This window comes from Chironomus tepperi, unplaced genomic scaffold, assembly GCF_022539635.2.
Source record: "Chironomus tepperi strain 1889 unplaced genomic scaffold, CSIRO-AGI_Ctep_v1 contig_354, whole genome shotgun sequence".
NCBI lineage: Eukaryota > Metazoa > Arthropoda > Insecta > Diptera > Chironomidae > Chironomus > Chironomus tepperi.
The window spans coordinates 3345864-3368606 of NW_027226476.1; the positions used below are offsets into that span (position 1 = coordinate 3345864).

The following is a 22743-nucleotide window of genomic DNA, read 5'->3' on the forward strand; positions in this document are numbered from 1 at the left end:
CCGAAACAAAACGAAGTTATTGTTGTTCGTTCGCACATGTTTCTACACCTGTAACAACAACAGTAACTTTTCCTTCCTGGTGAGCTTTTGGTTGTTGATTCTTTTTTGTTTGATATGCTCAAAATTACTGGTTTTTAAAGATGTTGAAGATTTTTTGATGTTTGAATGTTTTTTGAAGTTTTCGTTAATTTTGAAAAAAGTTTTGAAATTGTTTAATTTTTTTTAACTTTTTTAAATTTTTTTCAACTTTTTCAAACTTGTTTTTAACTTTTTTAAATTTGTTTTTAACTTTTTTAAATTCGTTTTTGATATTTTTAAATTTTTTAAAATTTATCAATTTTTGATTTTAATTTTCTTGAATATTAAAAATAACTTTTATCTTTAAATCAGTTTAATAAAATTATTAAAATATTTATTTTTTTTTAAATTTGAAAATCAGATAAAATTTTATCATTTATTAAAATTTTTCACTTTATTTTCTAATCTTAATTAATGATTAAATTAATTAAAAATTCATATTCTCATTTTTAAACGCTAGATAATTTTAATATTATTCAATTTCACAATCTCACAGAGCGCACGGAAGTCTTCAACATTTATCAAGTTTCTTGCTCTTTTCGCTCATTTTCAACACACTCTTTTATAAGTGCATGAAAAAGTGAGAATTTCGATCAGTTTAACATTTTCAGTCCACAGTTTAACACTGCATGGCAGTAAAAGTTCTGATTTAAAAAGCTTTTCAAATTTCAATACAAATTTAATTTAATTATTTTTTTAAAGAGAAACTTAAAGTTAAAAATTAAAATGGAAGTTTTACCAAGAAAGAATCAAAATTTAAGTGAAGATTTTATGTTAAATAACAATAATCAAAAAAATGTTAATAATAAGAATTTCGCGACCATAATTGAGGAAAATTATGTTCCAATTCCTGAATTTTATAGTGGAAAAAGTGTTTTTATCACTGGAGGTAATAAATAAAGTGAAAAAATTTATCAATAAAAGAAAAATTTATTAAAAAATTTAGAAGTTTGCATTTTAAAAATTGAAAAAATTAAAAATTCAAAAATAAATTTTGAAAATTAAGAAAAAAAATTAAAAAATTTTTAAATATTAAAATAATTAAAAAATTAAAAAAAAATAGAAAAATTGAAAAAATGAAAGAATTTAAAATTTAAAAAAAAATTGAAAATACCAAAAAATTAAAAAAATTTAAAAGTATAAAAAAATTAAGAAAATTTAAAAATTAAAAAAATCCAACTAAATTTGAAAAATAATACAAATTAAAATTAAAATTTATTTGTTATAGTTAAAGTTATTTTCTTAATTAAAATAATTAACAATTTTTTTTTATTCCCAAAATCCCAGCAACTGGATTTCTCGGCAAAATTCTTGTCGAAAAACTCCTCCGATCATGTCCAAATATTAAAAACATTTATCTCCTCATGCGTCCCAAAAAGGACCAAAAAATGCACGAGCGACTTGCTGAAATTTTCAAAGTTCCACTATTTGACTTAATTCGTGATAAAAATCCAGAATATTTCTCAAAAGTAATAATGATTGGTGGTGACATGAAGTCACATGAGTTGGGCATATCCGACAGTGATCAACAAATTTTAATTCAAAATGTTTCGATAATTTTTCATTGTGCTGCAACTGTAAGATTTAATGAGAAAATTAGAGAAGCAATTGAAATTAATGTTAAAGGAACTCAAAAGTTGATGGATTTGGGACGGAAATTGGATGATCTGAAGGTGAGTAGAAAGACCTAAGTTAAGGTCATTTTAGGACAGTTTATCAAATTTTTGCAATATTCACAAATCTAAAACTGTTTTACAATCGATTAAGTCACAATAATATTGCTTATTGTCTGCATAAAATTCCACACATCATTCAAAAAATGATCTTCAATTTCATATTCAAGTTCAATTTACTTTCGTCTAATTCATGACCGAGACCTTGATCTCACAACTTATTCTTATTGTATAAATTTTCTTGGAATTTACCACACAAGAACCATCTCATTCATAAAATTCAGAATGTAAATGTTTATCAATTTGTAAAAATTAAACACAAATTAGTTATTTATTTTTGGCAAATGTTTGTTCAAGTTTGGAATTATTAAGAATGTCAATTTACTGACATATGTGATCATTGTTAAGCAAGAGTGAGTAACCTTTAGTTTTGTGTTTCTATATACGTATTACGTTTCTATGTACGAGGATTTAAGAGACATAAGATAGAACTCATGAGTTCTATGCTCACTATATTCTGCTAGATCGATACTAGGTTGGCATGCAAAAGATAAAAAGTCAAAATGTCATAAAATATAGAGATAAAGAGAATGCTTTCATACAACAAAAAGACCACTACGGTACCTAAAACTGGCCACCTTTAACCTTGTCTGTAAGGAAATGGCTCCTTTAATTGGCATTAGCATTAGTCCATTTTGTTGCTAAAAAAATGAGATTTGACATCCTTTAGTTTGATAGATAGAAATGTATTTTTATTTCACCAAAAATCCATTTAGGATTGATAAATTTAGAGTTGACTGGATTAGGAGTTACCTCGAATCTGTTTGAAGTCCGGACTCCCTACATTCTATCAACTCTGTTAGATATACAGTTAATGGAAGCATAACAGATATGGAAGATTAAGTTTGCAATTTATTTCAAATATATTATACCGAAGTACAAATGTGACTTATCATTGTTATTAATAGTGCTCTTAAAGTGATCAGCAATTTTTTGAGAATTTTTGCAAATTTTTCAAGAGTTTTATTGATGCATGAAGTGACTATGAAAGTTAAGAGCCTTAATATGTTATCTGATGACGAGATTTTAAACTAAAATTTGTAAAATAACTAATGTATCTAATCACAGTCTAGATTTGTCTAATATAATCAATTCAGATAATTTTATTTGATTAATCGATTCAAAATACAAAATCAATCAGGCATGATCCTATAATGACGACGGATCAAACCCAACATGGTCCAAAGTCAGAGGCACGCCGGCCTGAGACCGGATTTTTTCATTGTTTAACCGATATGTGCTGTTTGGGTGGATAATATTACGGACTTTCAAAAATGGCAAGTCAAAATGACAAGTCAAAATTATCATTTACATCCTATTAAGCAGAGCTCGAAGTCGAGTCGAGTCGACTCGAGTCGACAAGAAAAAAGAACTCGACTTCGAGTCGACTCAAGTCGAGTTCATTTTTTTTAGACGACTTCGAGTCGACTCGAGTCGAGTGTTTTTTCAAGTCGACTCGAAGTCGACTCCGAGTCGACTTCAATTCTCCAAGAAAAATAATTTTTTATTAATCAAACTAATTTCTGTTTGCGCTTGTGAAGTATATATTTACATATAAAAAGATTGCAAAATCTACTTTTTTTCAAATTTTTAATTCTTTTCTGATTCTTTATGCAAGATACTTTCAAAAAATTAATGAAATAGGAATTTCTCCAGCTTTTTACAAAAAGAAATTTAGAAAAAGTTTATAAATCTCTTAATTTATTTTTTATTTGTTATTTTTATTATAATGTTTTAAAATTAAACAAGATAATCAATTAATGACTATTAGTTATTTATTTTTTGAAAGTTTTTTGCATGAAAAAAATCAAAAAAGAATAAATGAACTCTGAAAAATTTGATTTGGTAATTTTTTTGCATGTAAATATATACTTCACAAGCGCAAAAAGAAATGAGTTTCGTTAAGAAAAAATTATTTTTCTTGGAGACTTGAAGTCGACTCGGAGTCGACTTCGAGTCGACTTGAAAAAACACTCGACTCGAGTCGACTCGAAGTCGATTAAAAAAAATGAACTCGACTTGAGTCGACTTGAAGTTTAGTGTTTTTGAGTCGAGTCGAGTCGACTCAAGTCGACTTCAACCATATCGACTTCGAGCTCTGCTATTAAGCATCTCAATATTTCATCAAACGCATAATCCATGCAATAAAATTGCAAGAGATTACTTTTTAAGGTTAAGTACTTTTGAATTGTGATGAGCCAAAAGATTTCATTTACGCTCATTATTTTGTGAGTAATTAGATTTTGCTAAAAAAAAGTATGACTTAATAGCATTAAATGTGTTTATATTTACCTTGACTATTTGCTCAATGAGTTATGGGAAATAGTATTGACACTTTAGATTTTATTTAATTCTTTCGTAATTTTTTTTCTCTTCTCATTTTGTTATATTTTGATTGAATTATCTTTTGAGGAATGATTCGATTCGAAATCTTTTTCCAAATGCCATCCGAATAAATACAGCATGTTCGCTAGGGTACCGTTGCCTTGTTATATCAACGACTTATTTAAACTTATTTTACCGCAAAAATTCCGTTCGTCGCATTGTGAAATTCGGGATTAATTCCAATATATGCCCCTGCAATGACAACTTTTACATCAAAGACAAGAAAATCAATTTAGACCAGAAATTTGTAACCTGTTCACCAAAGAGTCCAAAAGTGCTTTATATCATGTTAATTTTGTGAAACTTCCTAATTAAGAACCCTAAAAATAAGTAATTTTAATTTTACGACAGTCATTGAATTTATTTTAGCTAAAATTCAACTGAAGCAACCTAAAACGATAATCTAAAGCTTGTCCAAAGCTACATTTTTAGTATTTTTCAACTAATTCTCGGTTTCTAATCTCTTATTTACTTTGCTTATTGGTTGAAGCGAATGTTAGCTCATTGTCGCGATTAGAATATCTTTCGTCAAATGTTCTTAGGAAATGGCTCTATTCATTCAGAGCAGTGTTGTCCAAACTAAGGAAATTTTATGAGCCGCATATCGTGAGCGGTTTTAGTCATAATTCACCTTAAAGTTGTGTCAAGGTCCAAAAATTTGAACAATACTGCATTCGAACCTCTCGATTAGGAGCCTTATTCAGTATAATTTCAATACAGTAAATACTAGAGTATCGGGAGCGCCCGTGGCGCCCATCTTCAGAATTTTCAGCTTCACATAGCTTCATGTGGCATCACATTACACCCACATTCCCCCTGATACCCCTCAATTTTCGGCTTCACATGGCTTCACAAAATGGCTTCACATGGCTTCCGTTCTTGTATCAGCAAAGGAATTTGGTGTTTATAATACAGATAATATTTAAATTTTTACAGGCATTCATATATGTATCAACTGCATACAGCAACTGTGATCGTCACGAAGTAGACGAAATATTTTATGATATTTCATTCAACTCACAGGCAGTGATTGATTTGACAGAAAACTTTCCCGATGAATTTTTGGATCAGGTAAGTCAATATTAGCAATGATACCGAGGTAGAGTGGATTCTTCTTGATGATATGCATTTTGTTGACTCATTGTCTGATCCTTAAGCCCTAAAAATTGTTAAAATACCCACAATAATCTGCAACTGTTTTTATATATTTTAATCTTTACAGTGCACCGAATTTTTGGTCAAAAAACGTCCAAATACTTACACATTTACAAAAGCAATAGCCGAAGATATTATTAGAAGAGAAACAAAGCTTCCAATAGCCGTTGTTCGTCCATCGATTGGTAATTCTAACAATTATTATTTAGCATTTACATACTCACATTGAAATTCTATTAAATAAATAGTCACAGCAACTGTTTCTGAGCCAATGCCTGGATGGATCGATAGTTTATTTGGACCAACAGCTGTCATCGCTGCAAATGGTAAAGGAATTTTTCACACAATAATTGGCGATTCGGACATGTTTATTGACTTGGTTCCTGCTGATACAGTAAGACAATTGAATTTAAATCCCTATGGAAATTAATTAATATTCGAGAATATTTAGGTAATAAATGTAATAATTGCTGCAGCATGGAAAACAGCACAATCAAAATCATCAGAAATAATGATTTATAATGCCACGACAAGCACAAAAAATCCAGTATCATGGGGTACATTTACTGATAGCATGTTTGAGTCAACACATAAGAATCCATATGGTAAGGTTTAAGTTAATTTGGAATTTCAAGCAGAAAATGCCGATTGGCAGGGGTCGGTCGGTTTATCTGGTGGTTGTTTGGTACGGTACTATTTAGGTACAATACTAGTACGGTACCAAAAGATCTTGTGAGCGTCCAAAGAATTCATGGAAGGAAGCTGTCGATCGAGACAGTATTTCACATTCAGTCCATGGATCACAATTGATCTATACGGCCAGCGATGTAAGTACGAATAAATCTGTCCTTTAAGACTTCGTTGTGGAAGTGCCCATTTGGACTTTTGGAGCAAGGAACTTCTTGCTAATTCTGATTTTTAGTACAGAAGCTATTATATCGCTCTTATTCAAGTTTAACAATAACCGTCTTTTATCATAAATTATACATTTTCAGAGGGAGTTTTTTGGTATCCAACAAAGCATGTCACAAAAAACAAACTCGTTCACAGCATTTACTCCAAATTTTGTCATTATCTTCCTGCTTACATTCTTGATGGAGTATCAAAATTATCGGGAAATAAGCCAATGTAAGTATTACTCAAACAAACAAGGAGCATGCTCATAAGCATGTTCACTGAATATTGTGAGCATGTTCATTGCCTGTTAATATTTTCTATTTATCAAATTTTAACTACCTTCATCTTTAGGATGGTCAAAATACAAGACAAACTACAGATTGCCAACGAATCCTTAGAATTCTTCAAACTTAACGAGTTTAAGTTTCATTCTCGAAATGTTGATAAACTTGTAAACTCAATGAGTAAGGAAGATGAAAAAAGATTTGAAATTGATGTCAGAACGATTGATTGGATTGACTATTTTGAACGTTATGCATTGGGTATAAGACAATATGTCTTTAAGCAGAGTCCATCGACTATCGAAAGCTGCAGAAAGAGAATGTTCAAGTAAGTTGGATTCTGAAATTAAGTACTAGATTTGAAATTTAGTACTAGACTTTTTGAAACTATGTACTAGATTTTTTGAAACTATGTACTAGATTTCTTAAAAATTAAATTTTCCTAATATTAATCACTTACAAATTCATTTCCAGGCTCAAAATTCTTCACAACGTTATGAAGATCGTCGCAATCTTTTTCATCCTTAAGTTTGTTCTGTTTGACCTCAACATGTATGAATATATTCTCAAGATGATGTTTTGGTTTACACCTAATGTGTAATTCAAGCTAACATTAATTTTGTTTACAGTTGTTATGATTCAAATGTGTTAATGGCATATTTTGGGCGTCTTTTATTATTTATATTAAAATATTACCCTAACAGGCAAAGAGACCACTTTTGGGTACCGTAGTGGTTTTGATGCACCATGAAAATATTCTCTTTGCTTGTTGGGCTTAAAACATTCGAAAATTAAAATAAATTTTTATATTATAATTTTTGAAGTATCTGTTGATCAAAGAATTGAACAAAGCATATATCAATAATGTCTTATTTTAATAATAAAAATCCTGAAGGTATAAAATTTATGAATCCGTAAAAACTTATATGAAAACTACAGACTTGTAAATGTATTAAATTATTATGGAAATAAAAATATTTGTTGTTAAAATCAGACTCAATTGATTTTATTGTGAATATTTGCAGGTGAATTTAAAAACGTTAACCACACAGTTCATAAGCCTACATTAGGAACAAGCCTCCTAAAAAATTAGCGGCCGACCTTAATGAAGCTCTGTATACCATGGTTAACTGAATGCCAGTTTGGATTGTGATTTTCGATACCTTTGCATATTTGCACTCCTAAATGAAGTAACATAGTCACAAAGGTACAGCAAAATGTCGAAATGTTGACGTGAGAGTACCTGAATGCTGTTTTTGGACAGTTTTGATAGTGACAAATAAAATTTTCTTGGCGTGACTACAGCTGAACGTCATTACGGCTATGCATTTAAATAGCTTGGTGTCATCACAGCTGAGTTATATTGTGATTATTCGGTCTTAAAGCTGAACCTTTCCGCACACATGCAATTTAGACATGAGGATGTAATTATTGATCACTCCGACTGTCCAACCCCAAAACTGATCCCTGAGTTATTGCATCTTTTGACTTCAGTACTCTTATTTTGATTGCCATCCCCATCTGTCTGACATTGCAAATACTTTTTCTTGACTCTATTTTTTTGCGTACTTCCACCTGTTAAAAAAGTCATCAAAAAATTTGTTTATATTTAATTGAAATTTCATATTTTCAGAAACTCTCTCTATCGTCACTGTTTCTTCCCTGGCAAGCATCGTTGAGTATTTTACTCTAAATGGAATATTATTTCAGGTGTTTTAAGCCACATATGTTGACGATTGTTCATAATTATTCAGTCTTAATCGAAGCTTAACCAACAATGGAGGCTATTTTATCATTTTTATCAATTTTATCAGCCATCATATTTCCACTGGAAACGATTGATGGAAATTCATTAATATTTGTCAGAAAATCCATGAATGACAATAAAGTCATTACATTAAAGTCAAATATTAATAACGTATATGACACAAAATATTTCAGAACTGATTATCGAACAGTTGTTTATTTCCATGACTGGCAAAGTGGACCAAGAAATGATTCTGTAAGTGCAATTATTGATGCTTATAATGAACATGGTGGCTTCAACATTGTCATTGCCGACTGGACTGGTGCAGCTAATAATACAAAGTATCACAAGTTTGTGGATAAAATTCAAAATGTATGCTTAATGAATGCTTAATCAAAAACAGCTGTTTAATCTAAAATTCTGTTACTTTCAAGGTTGCACACACATACGTCGAATTGCTACAAAAACTACGACGTGCAGGCTATGATATGGATAAGCTTGTCCTCGTTGGTCACGGTGTTGGTGCACATATTTGCGGAGCAATTGGGAGAGAATTTTCATCTGAAAAGCATTTGAGGTTAAAGAGAATTACTGGTCTGGATCCTGTAGGTATGAAAGTCATGCTTTGTTTTGAATAATTTTAGTGATGACAATAAGTTCAATGTCAAGGTTGATGTCAGTGTTTAAGTGCAACTTAATATTTCTATTTCTGTTGCTTAGCTGTAGCTTAGCTGTAGCTTAGCTGTAGCTTAGCCTTTAGCTTAGCTGTAGCTTAGCCTTTAGCTTAGCCTTTAGCTTAGCCTTTATTTTAGCTGTAGCTTAGCCTGTAGCTTAGCTGTAGCTTAGCTGTAGCTTAACTGTGTAGCTTAGCTGTGTAGCTTAGCTGTAGCTTAGCCTTTAGCTTAGCTGTAGCTTAGCCTTTAGCTTAGCTGTAGATTAGCTGTAGCTTGATTAAAACATAATCATACTTTTGTCATTCCAGACCACATGTTCAAAAAGAGAAAAACTTACAATCTGTTTGGATTTCAACTAGCATTTACTGCGAATCAAGCTCTAAGCAAAGATGACGCAAGGTTAAAACTTCATATTAATTCCTATTATCCATGTATAAAAATATATTAATTTCTTTTAGATTTGTCGACATAATTCACACAAATGCTGGTCAAATTGGAATAAAGTATGCTTCTGGTGACATGGATTTCTGGGTTAATGGTGGAACTAATTCACATCCAGGATGCCGTAAGTGTGTCAAACAATACGGTAAGTCTAGAAAGTCTCTTTATCTTTCTCAAATCTTCATTAATCAGCAATAAATTTTTAGGCGAAGACTCACTGGACTGCAACATTTGCTCCCACAACATGGCATGGCGTTACTACGCACAATCTGTATGGGGATCAACAAGTAGATTCAAAGCTACCCTCTGCAACCCTGGCACAACAGTTTATAATGCGAGAAATTGTAATAATGCCCAAAAAGCATACCTTGGCTACTATGCTGATTGTTACAGTAATTATGGAAATTATTACTTGAATCTCACCAAGTGCCACTACGATCCTAAATAAAAGAATTGATATTTTCTTGTAATAATCCTTAATGTACAGGATGCATGATCATTCTAGTGAGTATACTCATGAGCATGTTTTGTTAGCAAATTAAGTAAGTGAGTATACTCAGATCATGCTCTGTGTCTGTTGAGGAATGTGAAAAATATTCCAAAATAAGAATAAAATATTTTTTTTACAAGAATATTAAGCACAAACAACTTTTTACTGTAAACTTGGTTCTATGATATCTGTTTGGTAGAGGCGTAGTTTTAGGAAGGGGAAAAGGGAATGGATTGACACTCGAACCCCTGTTTAGCCGTTTAGAGCTTTTATTTCAGAAACAATAGACTTAAGATTGACAAATGCTATAGCTTAGAAACTTGGAAGTGATATCGGTATCCATACAATTACTGCAGTATTTCATGTAAATACAGCTAAATATTGCCAAATACCGCGAAATTCATACAATTACCGCGATACCGCCTAGTTTCTCAGCCTGGGAATTAGCTTCTAGTTATCATTGCTGATTAGAGGATTATAATTGCAAATAGTAACGGATTTACTAGTCTCTCATCACTACCGTATTGATATTATACCTATTTGCATCTTATTTAATTTAAATTCAACTTAATCTCTAGGTAAGAGTATACACAATGACTTAATCTGTAAGTCTGCATCTTGTTGCAGATAGATAAGAAATTATCTTTTATCAAGAATCAAGATTTTTCATTTGTTTAAAAGCTTTTCGGATATAAAGTCGTGTGAATTCTTGCTGGCATTGTAATACTTCACAGCAATATGGAACAATTAAATCAGTCAATTTTTACTGAAAATTATTTTAAGGAAATTATTCAAGATCATTTAAATTCAGCAATATCAGTCAAAAATCTTCAAATTTCACCATGCAATGGAACTGGCGAAGGCTTCCTGTCATCGCTGTTGAGGATTACAATCGAGTATCAAGACATCAGTTCCAAAATAATTCAAAAAATTTCAGTAATTACAAAAAGTGAATGCACAAATGAATTTGCATTAGAAAAAGTCGGCAAAAATGGATTTGATGTCCAAAATAAGGAAATTGAATTTTTTCAAAAAATTGCACCGCAAATGTTGAAGATTTTTGGCATTGATTCCTCGAAAATCTTCCCTGACATCATCAAAATCGATGAAATAAATAACATTTTAATTTTTGAGGACTTACGGGAATTAAATTACAAAATGGCTGATCGAATAAATGGAATGGATGAGAATCACGCAGCAATGTGTCTCAAGAAGTTTGCAGAATTCCATGCAGCGACGCTTAAAATTCAAGAAATGAACCCAAACGCATTTGCTGATTATCAAACAGGAATGTTCAGCAGGAATGCAGATGGCTTTAATTCTGCTATGGTTAATTTGTATCAATCAGCAATTGATGAAATCTCAACATGGAAAGGTTTTGGGAAGTATGTCCAAAAGATGGAAAATATCAAAGGGAACATTTTGGACAACATGAATAAATGCTTTGATGTGAATAGTGATGAACTTAATGTCTTAAACCATGGAGATTTATGGACAACAAATTTGATGTTTCAGTATGATAAAGGGAGTGATGTGCCTAAAAATTTAGTATTGGTGAGTTTGTTTAAGTTTGTAAAATTTGACTTTAGTGATGTTTAACTAGAAAGTCACATTAATCATAACTTATTAAAATCCTCAAAATATTTCAGATCGATTTTCAATTTTGTCATTATGGATCTCCAGCAATTGATTTATTGCGGTACCTATTCACATCTATAAATGATGATCTTTACAATCCAGATGACATTAAGCGCCTTCTCAAAATTTACTTCACCGAATTACTAAATTATTTCGACCTTTTTGGCTGCAAAAATGCAAACATTTCAACTTTTGAAAAGTTTTTGAATGAATTTTACTCAAAATTGTTTTTTGGTAAGCTTTAGTCAGAGTATATTTGAGTTGCTTACCAAAAATCTATATTTATTCAATTTCCAGGTTTCATCTTTAACATCTGTGTATTGCCAGTAATGACAAGTGATGATCCAGACAATGATTTCATAGCTCATCATACAAATGACGATAGATCAAAAGCTTTTAGGCGTAGAGTAATGAAAACCGAGAGATATCAACGAATTGTGAAGAGAATGTTGCCATTTTATGAGTCTATGGGAATGTTTCAATGAAAATTTACAAGGATTTGCATCTAGTCTTAACAAAAATAGCACAAATTGGATAATTGATCAAAATTCTTGCTCCAAGTTGTTGGCTCATGTTGGATTTAAACCGAATCAAGTCCAAAACCGGCATATCTTTGGGTTGGGAATGGATTGCATTTGAATCCCTAAAATTAAAGTCACGCCAGCCTGGATCCGGACTTTGGATCGATTAATCGACTTGTGCTATTTGGATAAATTTAATAATTTGATTATTATTATTTGACTACGAAAAGCTGTTAAATTTAAAATCAGGGTTCAATATGTATAAAATATTTGAATTTTGATGAGAACCCTGGAATTGAACGAACCCTAAAATTACTGATAACAGAGTTTGTTTATATATAAAAATATATCAAAGAAAATTCTTGAATCTGTCTAATTTTGTTCTGTTCTGTAAATTCTATTTGCAATTTTTAGGTAGCTGCTCAGTCAATTATTTGAGTTTTATTCGCTGTATATCTTTATACTTTAAGTCATCTGTCAGTGATAGTAATTAGATTGACTGACATCGAGTCTATTTGCAATCCTCACCGATCAAGACACTTACTTATTGAACCTTGAACCAATCAATTTGTCAAATAACTGTGTCCAATCAGGAACTCACTCTTCTTTGCTGCTTATCAAACAGAAACTAATCAATGGATCCAACATTATCGTCAATTTTTACTAAAGATTACTTCCAAAAAATCCTTCAAGATTATTATAAAACACCAAATTTGCTTGACATAATAAGCCTCAAAATCTCACCATGCAGCGGAACCAGTGAAGGATTTCATTCATCACTAAATCGAGTATCCATCGAATTTCAAGATTCAGTCACAAAAATTACCCAAAAAATTTCACTAATCACAAAAAGTGAATGTACGAATGAGTTTTCAATGAATAAAGTCGGTAAAAATGGATTTGATGTCCAAAATAAGGAAATTAATTTTTTCATCCAAATTGCACCAAAAATGATGGAAATATTTGGCACAGAATCACCAAAAATTTTCCCTGGCGTAATGAAAATTGACGAAGATAATAAAATATTAATTTTTGAGGACTTAAATGAGTTGAATTATCAAACAGCTGATCATTTTGTTGGACTTGATGAAGATCACGTAAAGTTGTGCTTCCAAAAATTTGCAAAATTTCATGCAGCATCGCTTAAAATTTATAACGAAAATCCAGATGCATTTGAAGATTTTCAAAAAGGAATGTTTGGCAGTCAAGTTGATCAATTTGATTTCCCGATTGTTACTTTGTACCAAGCAGCTGTCGATGAGATCTCAACATGGAGTGGATATGAAGAATATGGACAAAAATTGGATAAAATTAAAGAAAAATCATTGAAAGAATTGAAGCAGTGCTTTGATGTTAATGAAAATGAACTAAATGTGCTGAATCAAGGTGATTTGTGGACAAATAATCTAATGTTTCAGTATGAAGAAGGAAGTGATGTGCTAAAGAATTTGGTGCTGGTAAGTTTGATTGTTTAGTAATTAGTATGATCAGCTTGAGTAATGCTCAGCTTGGGTAACGCTCAACCTGAGTATTATTCAGTTTAGGTTAAGGATATTAGACTCAAAAAGTCGTTCACTTAGAGAGACTTTAAGCTTAAGCGACATTTAGCTCAGTTCAGCAACGCTCAGCTTGGCCAATACTCAATTTTAGTAACACATTTAATTAGAATAATACTTAATAATAATTAAAGCTATATAACGATAACCTATTTATTTCAAGATTGACTTCCAATTTTGCCATTATGGATCATTTGCATTGGACTTGACAAGATTTATCTTTACATCTATAAATGATGAGTTGTACAATCCAAATGAAATTCAGCGCTTGCTCAAGTTTTATTATCAGGAATTGGTGAAAAATTTGGAAATTTTAAATTTAAACCATCCAAAACTTTCATCATTTGACAAAATTTTAAATGAATTTCATGGAAAATTGTATTTTGGTGAGTATGAAATCTGATCCAGATGCTTAAATAAAATGTTCTAAGATCATCTACAAAACACAATTACAGGTCTTATATATACCATATGTGTACTTCCTGTGATGACATGTAACGATCCAGACAACAACTTCATTGTCCATCATACAGATGATGAAAAATCTAGAGCCTTTAAAAGGAGAATCATGAAAGGAGAAAGATATCAACGAATTGTGAAGAGAATGCTGCCATTTTATGAGTCTATGGGATTATTTGACTAATTTTGTATTATACCCGAGCAGCACAATGTTTTAAAAAATTGGTCGAAATCAGTCGTCATGGTGCAGTCAGGGCAACTTGGTGTCTCATCGTTATTGCCAAGTTATTACACCTAGCAGGCAAAGAGGGTGCTCTCAAGAGCATTATTAACTAAGAACAATGATCACAAGGATGCTCATCTAGTATATTTAACATGAGCAAGCTCTCGATAGCATGATCTTTGCCTATTACGGTACGGTGACCTAACAAACATGTTGTGCTGTGCGGGATATTTAAAAAAATTAAGATAGTATCAAAATGTATAGCAATTTAAATTTAAAAAGTTAATAAAAAACGGAAATTATTAAAAAAAATCATATTTTTGTTTGCATCCAAAATTTTTATTTTATTGTGACTGAATATCAAAATTTAGAATTTCTTCAGTCACAAGTCATGACAGTATTGTCTGAAAATATCAAAAAATTTATAATTTTTTATCTGTTACAAATTTCATTCAGCCAACGACCACTCCTTCCATCCGAGAAAAATGCAAACTATTTCACCAAATTTCGAGCAGTAAAATGTTACAGCAGCAACAATGAGACAGCACAGTTTACATTTTGCTTCATCAAGAGCTACTCGAGGACATTGACAACGTTAAATTTTGGAATTAAGTTTCCAAAACCATCTACAAGAATATTGGTTCAGGTTGTCGCAAACTACCGATATGGAAACATATATCGTGAAATTATGAACACGAAAGTCATCGATTGGTGTTCAGTCATGAATGGAGTTAATTCAAACTTATTTTTTAAATTTGTTCTTGATATAATTGGTGAGTCAGTTCCTGGATTGTTCCGTAAGTGTCCATATGTAGGTTTATTTGAAGTCAAAAATATCACAATTAATGATGAAGTTGCCAAAAAACTGTCAATATTTCCTGAAGGACAATACTGCTATAACATTACAATTGAGGATAAACCAAATTCACTGTTTTTGGTATTAACAGTTTATTCGGAAGTAAAGTCACCGCTGAAGAATTCTTTTGGATGAATTTTTTTATGGTAAATTCTTGCTTGGTTTATGATTACTGAAAATAAGTGAAAGTTATTAAAAATTATATATTGAATAAAGAATATTATGCAGAGATAAATGCACTAATTAATTAAATTATTGTATTTTTTAAAGCTATTTTAGTATAGTGGTCGAAGTCAAGGGAATCAAATCGATTAATTAATCAAAAAATCCAGCACCAGCCTGACATGACTCTTTTGTATGATAAATATACAATACTAGGTTTAAGATTAGGTTCAAATTCGACAATTTGTTAAGAAGCGTTACGGCAGATGGAGCATGGATTTTAAAATGCTACTTTTAGCGTTATGTAATTTATGAACGTTCCTTAAAATGTCAAAAATTTTTAAAATTGAAAGCATTTTTAATGAAATTTTCTACAAATATTGACATTCCGTTGTCATTCACTTATTACGTACAGACGGGTCCCGTGTCCCATGGTTCCCTCAAACAGGTCTTATGCCCTATGGTTCGCTTCACTCACCCTGCATATAATCAGTCAACAACATCTACAATTTGTTCACAAAATTACAAAAAAAATGAATAAATGACCTCTTATGAAATTCCAAATTCAAAATAATGTCAAATTTTCTAATAATCGATCTGTTTAGAATTGATCATTCCCGGAAGCTAAATTTACAATTAAAATTCTAAATCTAAATTCTAAAAAATAATAATTTTAATCATATTTAATTGTCAAATAAACAAGCTTACAATTAGAAAATTTTTCGATATTTTCTGCTGGATAAATTCATTTTTTAGGTATTAAACTTTATCAGTTTTGAATTTCAAATCTACCAACAACATGAACATTTTGAGATTTATCATAATTTTTTCAATTCTAAATTTTCATGTTCAAAGTCAACGTCCAATGTTGCCAAGTGAAAAGAATCGAATTTATCGAACAAAATTTCGAGCTGTTGAGTGCAGCAGCTATGACAGATCGCTCGTGTACTTTACATTTTGTAATGTCAAATCGTATTCAAGAACGGTTTCAACGCTTAATTTTGGAATTAATTGTATCAAATCAGGCGAAATATTGCTCAGAGTAATTGCAAGTTTTCGATATGGAAACATTTATCGTGAAGTTCTAGACACAAAATATATTAACTGGTGTGCAATTATGGATGGACTTTTGGGAGAATATAATTTATTCTTTAAAATTATTTTGGATATGATACGGAATTCAATGAAATTGGCAAATTTTCATAAATGTCCTTATAATGGATTAACGGAAGTCTATAATCTTACAATTGACGATAATGTCATTAAAAAAATAACAATTTTTCCAGAAGGACAGTACAAGTATAACTTTACAATATCTGCAAAGCCTGATAATCCATTGCTAACGATGATTTTATATACGGAAGTAAAGTCACCATTGAAAAGCTCATTTGGCTAGTTAAAGGATTTATTAGTTAAGTAAATGTAAATTTAATTATTTTGCATTCAAATATCAATATACAGGACATATATCAATCCCTAATAGGCAATGATACGATTTTTGTGATTATAATACCTATCATGTTCATAATTAGTGATCACGATCATTGCATGTTAGGGAATATAATCTAAATAAATACAATACTAAATTTTTTAAGTTCTACTTAAGGGGTCGGTTACTGATGACGTTGAGAAGGATCTAATTCAATTGTTCATTTTTGAAAAAAACTTCGTTATTCTGTAACTTAGGATAAATCGTAGGATTGGCCAAAAATCCAGCGCTTAATTCTGGCGTGAGTTTAGAATTTTATCAAATCCGAACAAATACTTAAGTCACACTTGATTGGGGCAAGATTTTTGGCCATTTTACGTCATGTACTTTCCAGAATGCACTTACATTCTATAAATTATAAAGATAATCATTTAAAAGTTTTAATATAATTAAAAAAGAGACACTTATTTATTGTGATCTGCAATATTTTAAAAATAACTTTATTTAAACTGACAAATTTTTGATATGACAAACTTTTGCTAATTTTAATAAATATTACTGAATAAAAATAAAACACTTAATTGGAAAGGGAGCAATCATGACTTTTGATTTTAACGTAATTAACTAAAGCTTATGTCCTTAGCATTTCGGACTGGCAGAAGTTCTCAGAGAATAGAGTCGGTTTTAGAAGTTAACTCCGCGTGGTAATGGGCTTACTTAAGGAATTGAGTAAGTAAGTACTTACTTCTTAGACTTATGTTCAAAACTTAAGAGCAGATTTCAATTCTAACAGATTTTTTTAAATTCAGATTTCGGAAATTAGGAGAAAATAGAGTCGATTTCTATCAATACTGCAATTAGTCGACCATTCAGCAAGATATACACCAGACAATCTATGGCTAGCTTCACAAATGTCAGGTTTCATACTAGAAATAAAGTCGACTATTCGGAGTCTGTTCCACGCGAGACAACAATCTTTTACTGGTTCATTTTATCATTTCCACTAGGAATTTAATATCACTTCCTCAACTTATAAGTCCCAGCAAACCCTGCAGCGAACAAAGCATACAATTCTGCGGGAATTCTTTTATCATGTTTCAAACTCATGAACGATGTGTCTATGAGAATTAATTCGGTATGAAAGATCAAAAAGTGCAACATTGGGAAGCGGACAACTTCAAGAACGAATTGACAAGTAACAAAATTGACATTGTCACCTGAGTTGTTCCCCAACTTTAACTTAAATTTGATTTTAACCTTTGAACGATTAACCCGAAGTAATTTAATTGACAATCAAGTCAGTCTCATTAAACTTGAATAAGTATACAAAATTATTATAAAATTCGAACCTTTTTAGATATAAATTACTAAATTGGATAAATAAATAATTCTGACGATAAATTATAAAAAAATATTGAACAATTTTCAACAAAATCCTCAAAAATGTTCCTCATTTCTACTTATAAACTTAACAAGCAGGAATGAAAATTTTCAACAAAATTCTAATTTTTCTGTTAATATTTTTAAATTATTTGTCATCGCATGCACAACGTCCAATGACACCAGCAGACAAATTTGCCAAATATACAACAAAGTTTCGTGGTGTTGAATGCACCAGTTATGACAATAGCTCAATCTACTTCAAATTTTGTTACGCAAAAAGCTACTCGAGGACAATTTCAACACTAAATTTTGGCATAAAAGCTCAAAAGAAGATCGAAAGTATTTTTTTGCACATTATTGCAAGCTTCCGTTATGGAATAATTTATCGTGAAGTTATTGATTCAAAGGCAGTCAATTTTTGTCAGGCAATGAGCGGCAGCAACAGCAATTTATTCATAAAATTCATCTTTAATGTTATTGAAAAGTCAATTCCTGGATTACTTCATAAATGTCCGTACGAAGGTGATTTTGAATTCACGAACCTTACTATCGATAATGAACTGGCTATGAGGTTCTCAATCTTTCCTGAAGGACAGTACAAATACAATATTTCAATTCTTGAAAATCCAAAGAAAATAATGCTGAGAATGGTCATATTTACAGAGGTTCAGTCACCGGTTAAGACTTCTTTTGGATAGATTTGAAATTATTTGGCTAGAGGTGGTTGTGGGGCGTTTTAAAGTCTTACAAGAGACTCAAGAGAGTCAGGACTGAGTAAAAAGAGGTCTAAGCAATACATGCTGAAGCCACAAAATTCACAATGAGCGCCTGACTTCCTTTGAAATCCAATTAACCTGTCAAAATTTATTTTTTGAATTTCTTCTTTTTATTAGCAAATTAATGTAAATTATTCATAAAATTGATGATTTTTAAAAAAGTTTTTCATTTATTTTCAAACTGTCAACGAATCATCAATTCTGTTTTTTGTTCATAATGCAATGCACTTCATGTCATTGCTTTATTTATAGAAATTAATATCGGAAATGGTCGGTTCAAAACGTTGTCATCTCTAGCTTAATTGAGGAGCACAAAGCTTGATAACCAACGCTGCGTTTAGCGATATCAGAGGATACTACGAGAAGGTATAAACTTAATAGACTTAAGATAAAAATAGAATAGCAGATCCCATTGCTTAGTCACTATATACAATAATCTATAATAGGTAGATTGCAGCGCTTAAAGTCGACTGAATTTAAGACGACTTGACTTATTTTAAATTCAGTCTACTTAACTCGTCTTGACCTAATTTGAGTCGAATTAACTCGAATCGATCTAAATTGAGTTGAATCAAGTGGATTCAATTTGAGTCACAAAAGTTTGAGTAGCTTCGAGTCGACATCACACGACTTCAAGCTCTACAATTTATCTTTTACTGATCATTACCGGAAAATACACGGCGTATAAACTGCCAAAAATGTAAATCTAGATTAGCATGATCCTTATTAGGGCCATATTCGATAGAATTAAACCTCAGATCAAAGCACGTCGAAATGGAATGGATTTTTTGACTATTTCTTCACTGTGTGCTTTGCGATACTGTACATATTGACTTAGTAATGAGATATGTGATTCTGTTTTTATCTCTTTTACTAAGCCACTTATTTCTAATTTATATAATTATCAAAATTATAAAATTTCATACTATAACTAATTTTGTCCGCATTTCCTTCCAGAACGCACAAAAAACTACAATGAAAATTTTAGCAATTTTATTATTTTTGGCAATTTTTTCCTTTCCATTAAATTGTCAACGTCCGATGAAGCCAGAGGATAAATTTTCAAAATACGGTACCAGATTTCGTGGTATTGAGTGTACAAGCTTTGACAATAGCACAGGGTGTTTCAAATTCTGCTTTATCAAGAGCTACTCGAAGACAATTACAACTTTAAATTTTGGAATTCAAGCTGAAAAAAAGCTCAAAAATATTTTTGTACAATTAATTGCCAATTTTCGTTATGGAAATATTTATCGTGAAATTGTCGACACAAAACTAATAAATTGGTGTCAAGTTATGGACGGTGCTGATTACAACTTATTTTTAAAACTTATTCTCGACGTAGTTCGTCAATCAATTCCTGGATTATTTCATAAATGTCCATATGGTGGAACTATGGAATTTTACAACATTACAATTGATAACGAGATGGCAAAGAAGACTTCAATATTTCCAGAAGGACAATACAAATATAATATCACAATTTATGAAGGAACTGGGAGAATACTTCTGATGCTTGTTGTCTATACTGAAGTCAAATCGCCGTTAAAAAGCTCTTTTGGATGATTGTTGATTTGTGCAATTATGTTGAAAAATATTCAATAAAATATTGTGTTGAGTTTACTTTTTGTGTTGTATATTAAACTGAATTGCTGAATAGATCAAAATGAGATTCATCAAGTATACAAGAGCTCTACGATGTCTATATGAGCTTTGTGAGGTCCAAGTGATATATATAAGATCCAAATGAGCTTCATGAGGTTTATATAAGCTCCAAAAAGTTTATATAAGCTCCACGAAGTCCATATGAGCTTTAATAAGTCTAAATGATTTCTATAAGGTCGTAATGAGTTCCATGAAGTCCATATTTCCTCCAGGAGGTCTAAATGAGCTCTATGAGGTCTACATGAGGTCTTCTAAAGCTTCATGAGATTAACATAAGCTCTATAAGTTCAATATGAGCTCTATGAGATCATCATAAGCTCTATGAGGTCAACATGCGCTCTATGAGATCAACGTGTGCTCTATGAGGTCCCCCTGAACTCTATGAGGTCAACATGAGTTCAATGAGGTCCAAATGAGCCTCATGAAGTCCAAATAAGCTTTGTGAAGTCTAAATAAGCTTTGTGCAGTCTAAATAAGCTTTGTGAAGTCTTGATGAGCTCCATGAGAACAACATAAGCTCAACCAGAGCCCCTAAAACTCAAAATTTGCTTCTGATTGTTTCAAAATTCTACAATGTTTATAAAACTATAGAAAAACCGACAGTTAGTCAAAAAACACACAGGATTTGATTAGTCAATTATATAAAATCAAATCTTATTATTATAATTTTGTGATTTATATTTTAATGGATTTTAGTAATGTTTTTCTAAAATAGTAACAAAATAAAAACCAACACTAATGTTGTCACTCACTTGTTAAAAGCAGTGAAATCAAAATGAAAACTTTGATGTTTTTTCTTATTTTTTTATGGCCATGGCCATTACATTGCCAACGTCCGATGCAGCCTGGAGATGATTTATCAAACTATGGTGTTAAATTTAGAGGAATAGAATGTCTGAGCAACGATAACAGAACAGCTTACTTTACATTTTGTTACATAAAAAGCTATTCAAGGAAATTATCAACAATGAACTTTGGACTTAAAATTGAGAAAAAAATCAAATCAATTTTCGTACGAATAGTTGCAAGTTTTCGTTATGGAAATATTTATCGTGAAGTTGTTGACACAAAAGTGATAAATTGGTGTCAAGCTATGGACGGTGCTGACTTCAATTTGTTTTTTAAATATGTTTTAGATATCATTGGTCAATCAGTTCCTGGATTATTACATAAATGTCCATATGAAGGTCGACTTGAAATTTATAATGTCACAATGGACACTGAAGGAGCTAGGAAAGTCACGTTATTTCCAGAAGGACAGTATAAGTACAACATAACAATTTCTGATAATCCTGAAAAAATTATTTTGGTTCTTGTAGCATATACGGAGGTTAAGTCACCAATAAAGAGTTCTTGGGGATGATTTTTTAATAGTTTAGAATGCAGGGGTCGTAGCCACTTAATAATAAAGAATTTAACTATTTTTATTACAATCTATACAATCTATAAATTCATTAATTTGGTCATAAATCCAAATCCAAATTGACACTTAATGTCTTCTTGCTAATTTTGACAGAATTGATACAATCGTATGGACTTTTATATCTAGTACATCGCCCAAATCTATTCTAAAGGTGATGAACGTATTATATATGTAGCTCTATGCTGCATCTAGCTTACCATAGCCAATCAAGCCATCAATCCAAGCCACATAGTGGGGCGGAATCTAACAAGGCTCTAGTAATTACATGATGCGTTGGTCTAGCAGGCCGTCATCCTTAACTGCAATCTAAGAAACATAAAGGAAAAACCGGACTGGAAGTATATCACCCAAATATCACAAGTCAATTGATCGATTCCAAATTTGGTACTAGTTTGAATCTAAAATTAAATCAGAGTCAAACTAGAATAGGGTCGGATTTTTGATTGACTTACCAATTTGTGTTTTTCGAGGCATCATCATGATTATAAGAATTGAAGAAGGCTTGACACCATCAGATGCCTCATTTGTTGATGATTTATGTTCTTCTCATAAGTATGGATCATTTAAATCAATTTTTCAACAAAATTCTGGGATTGCACGAACAGCACAACAAGTAATAAATGTTAAGATGCTTAGATGTTAAGTTGCCGTTACGACTTTTTTCAAACTATTTTACGGCGAATGACGTAATTCTAGTTTAAAGCTTCTCTGTTGATTCGATTTACACTCCTGAATAAAATTATTTGAATGTTTAATAGCTTTAGATTGCTC

General features: G+C 31.2%; 3 protein-coding genes across 3 annotated transcripts; all 3 read left to right on the plus strand.

Annotated features, from left to right (window-relative positions):
• The first annotated feature begins 835 nt into the window (after positions 1–835).
• Positions 836–7462, plus strand: LOC139094595 (putative fatty acyl-CoA reductase CG5065). Its single transcript, XM_070645712.1, has 9 exons — positions 836–967; positions 1366–1751; positions 5133–5267; positions 5419–5536; positions 5600–5745; positions 5803–5956; positions 6347–6479; positions 6600–6857; positions 7004–7462. The coding sequence occupies exons 1-9, from the start codon at positions 850–852 to the stop codon at positions 7128–7130; spliced, it is 1575 nt and encodes a 524-aa protein (XP_070501813.1). The 5' UTR covers positions 836–849; the 3' UTR covers positions 7131–7462.
• Positions 7463–8295: 833 nt separating this feature from the next.
• Positions 8296–10023, plus strand: LOC139094600 (lipase member H-B-like). The gene is made up of 5 exons (XM_070645720.1): positions 8296–8648; positions 8711–8885; positions 9259–9349; positions 9409–9536; positions 9598–10023. Exons 1-5 carry the CDS (start codon positions 8307–8309, stop codon positions 9837–9839), a joined length of 978 nt encoding a protein of 325 aa, XP_070501821.1. The 5' UTR covers positions 8296–8306; the 3' UTR covers positions 9840–10023.
• Positions 10024–10619: 596 nt separating this feature from the next.
• On the plus strand, positions 10620–14024 carry LOC139094426 (uncharacterized). The gene is made up of 5 exons (XM_070645464.1): positions 10620–11435; positions 11531–11753; positions 11817–11994; positions 12672–13497; positions 13760–14024. The coding sequence occupies exons 1-5, from the start codon at positions 10620–10622 to the stop codon at positions 13997–13999; spliced, it is 2283 nt and encodes a 760-aa protein (XP_070501565.1). The 3' UTR covers positions 14000–14024.
• Positions 14025–22743: the final 8719 nt, after the last annotated feature.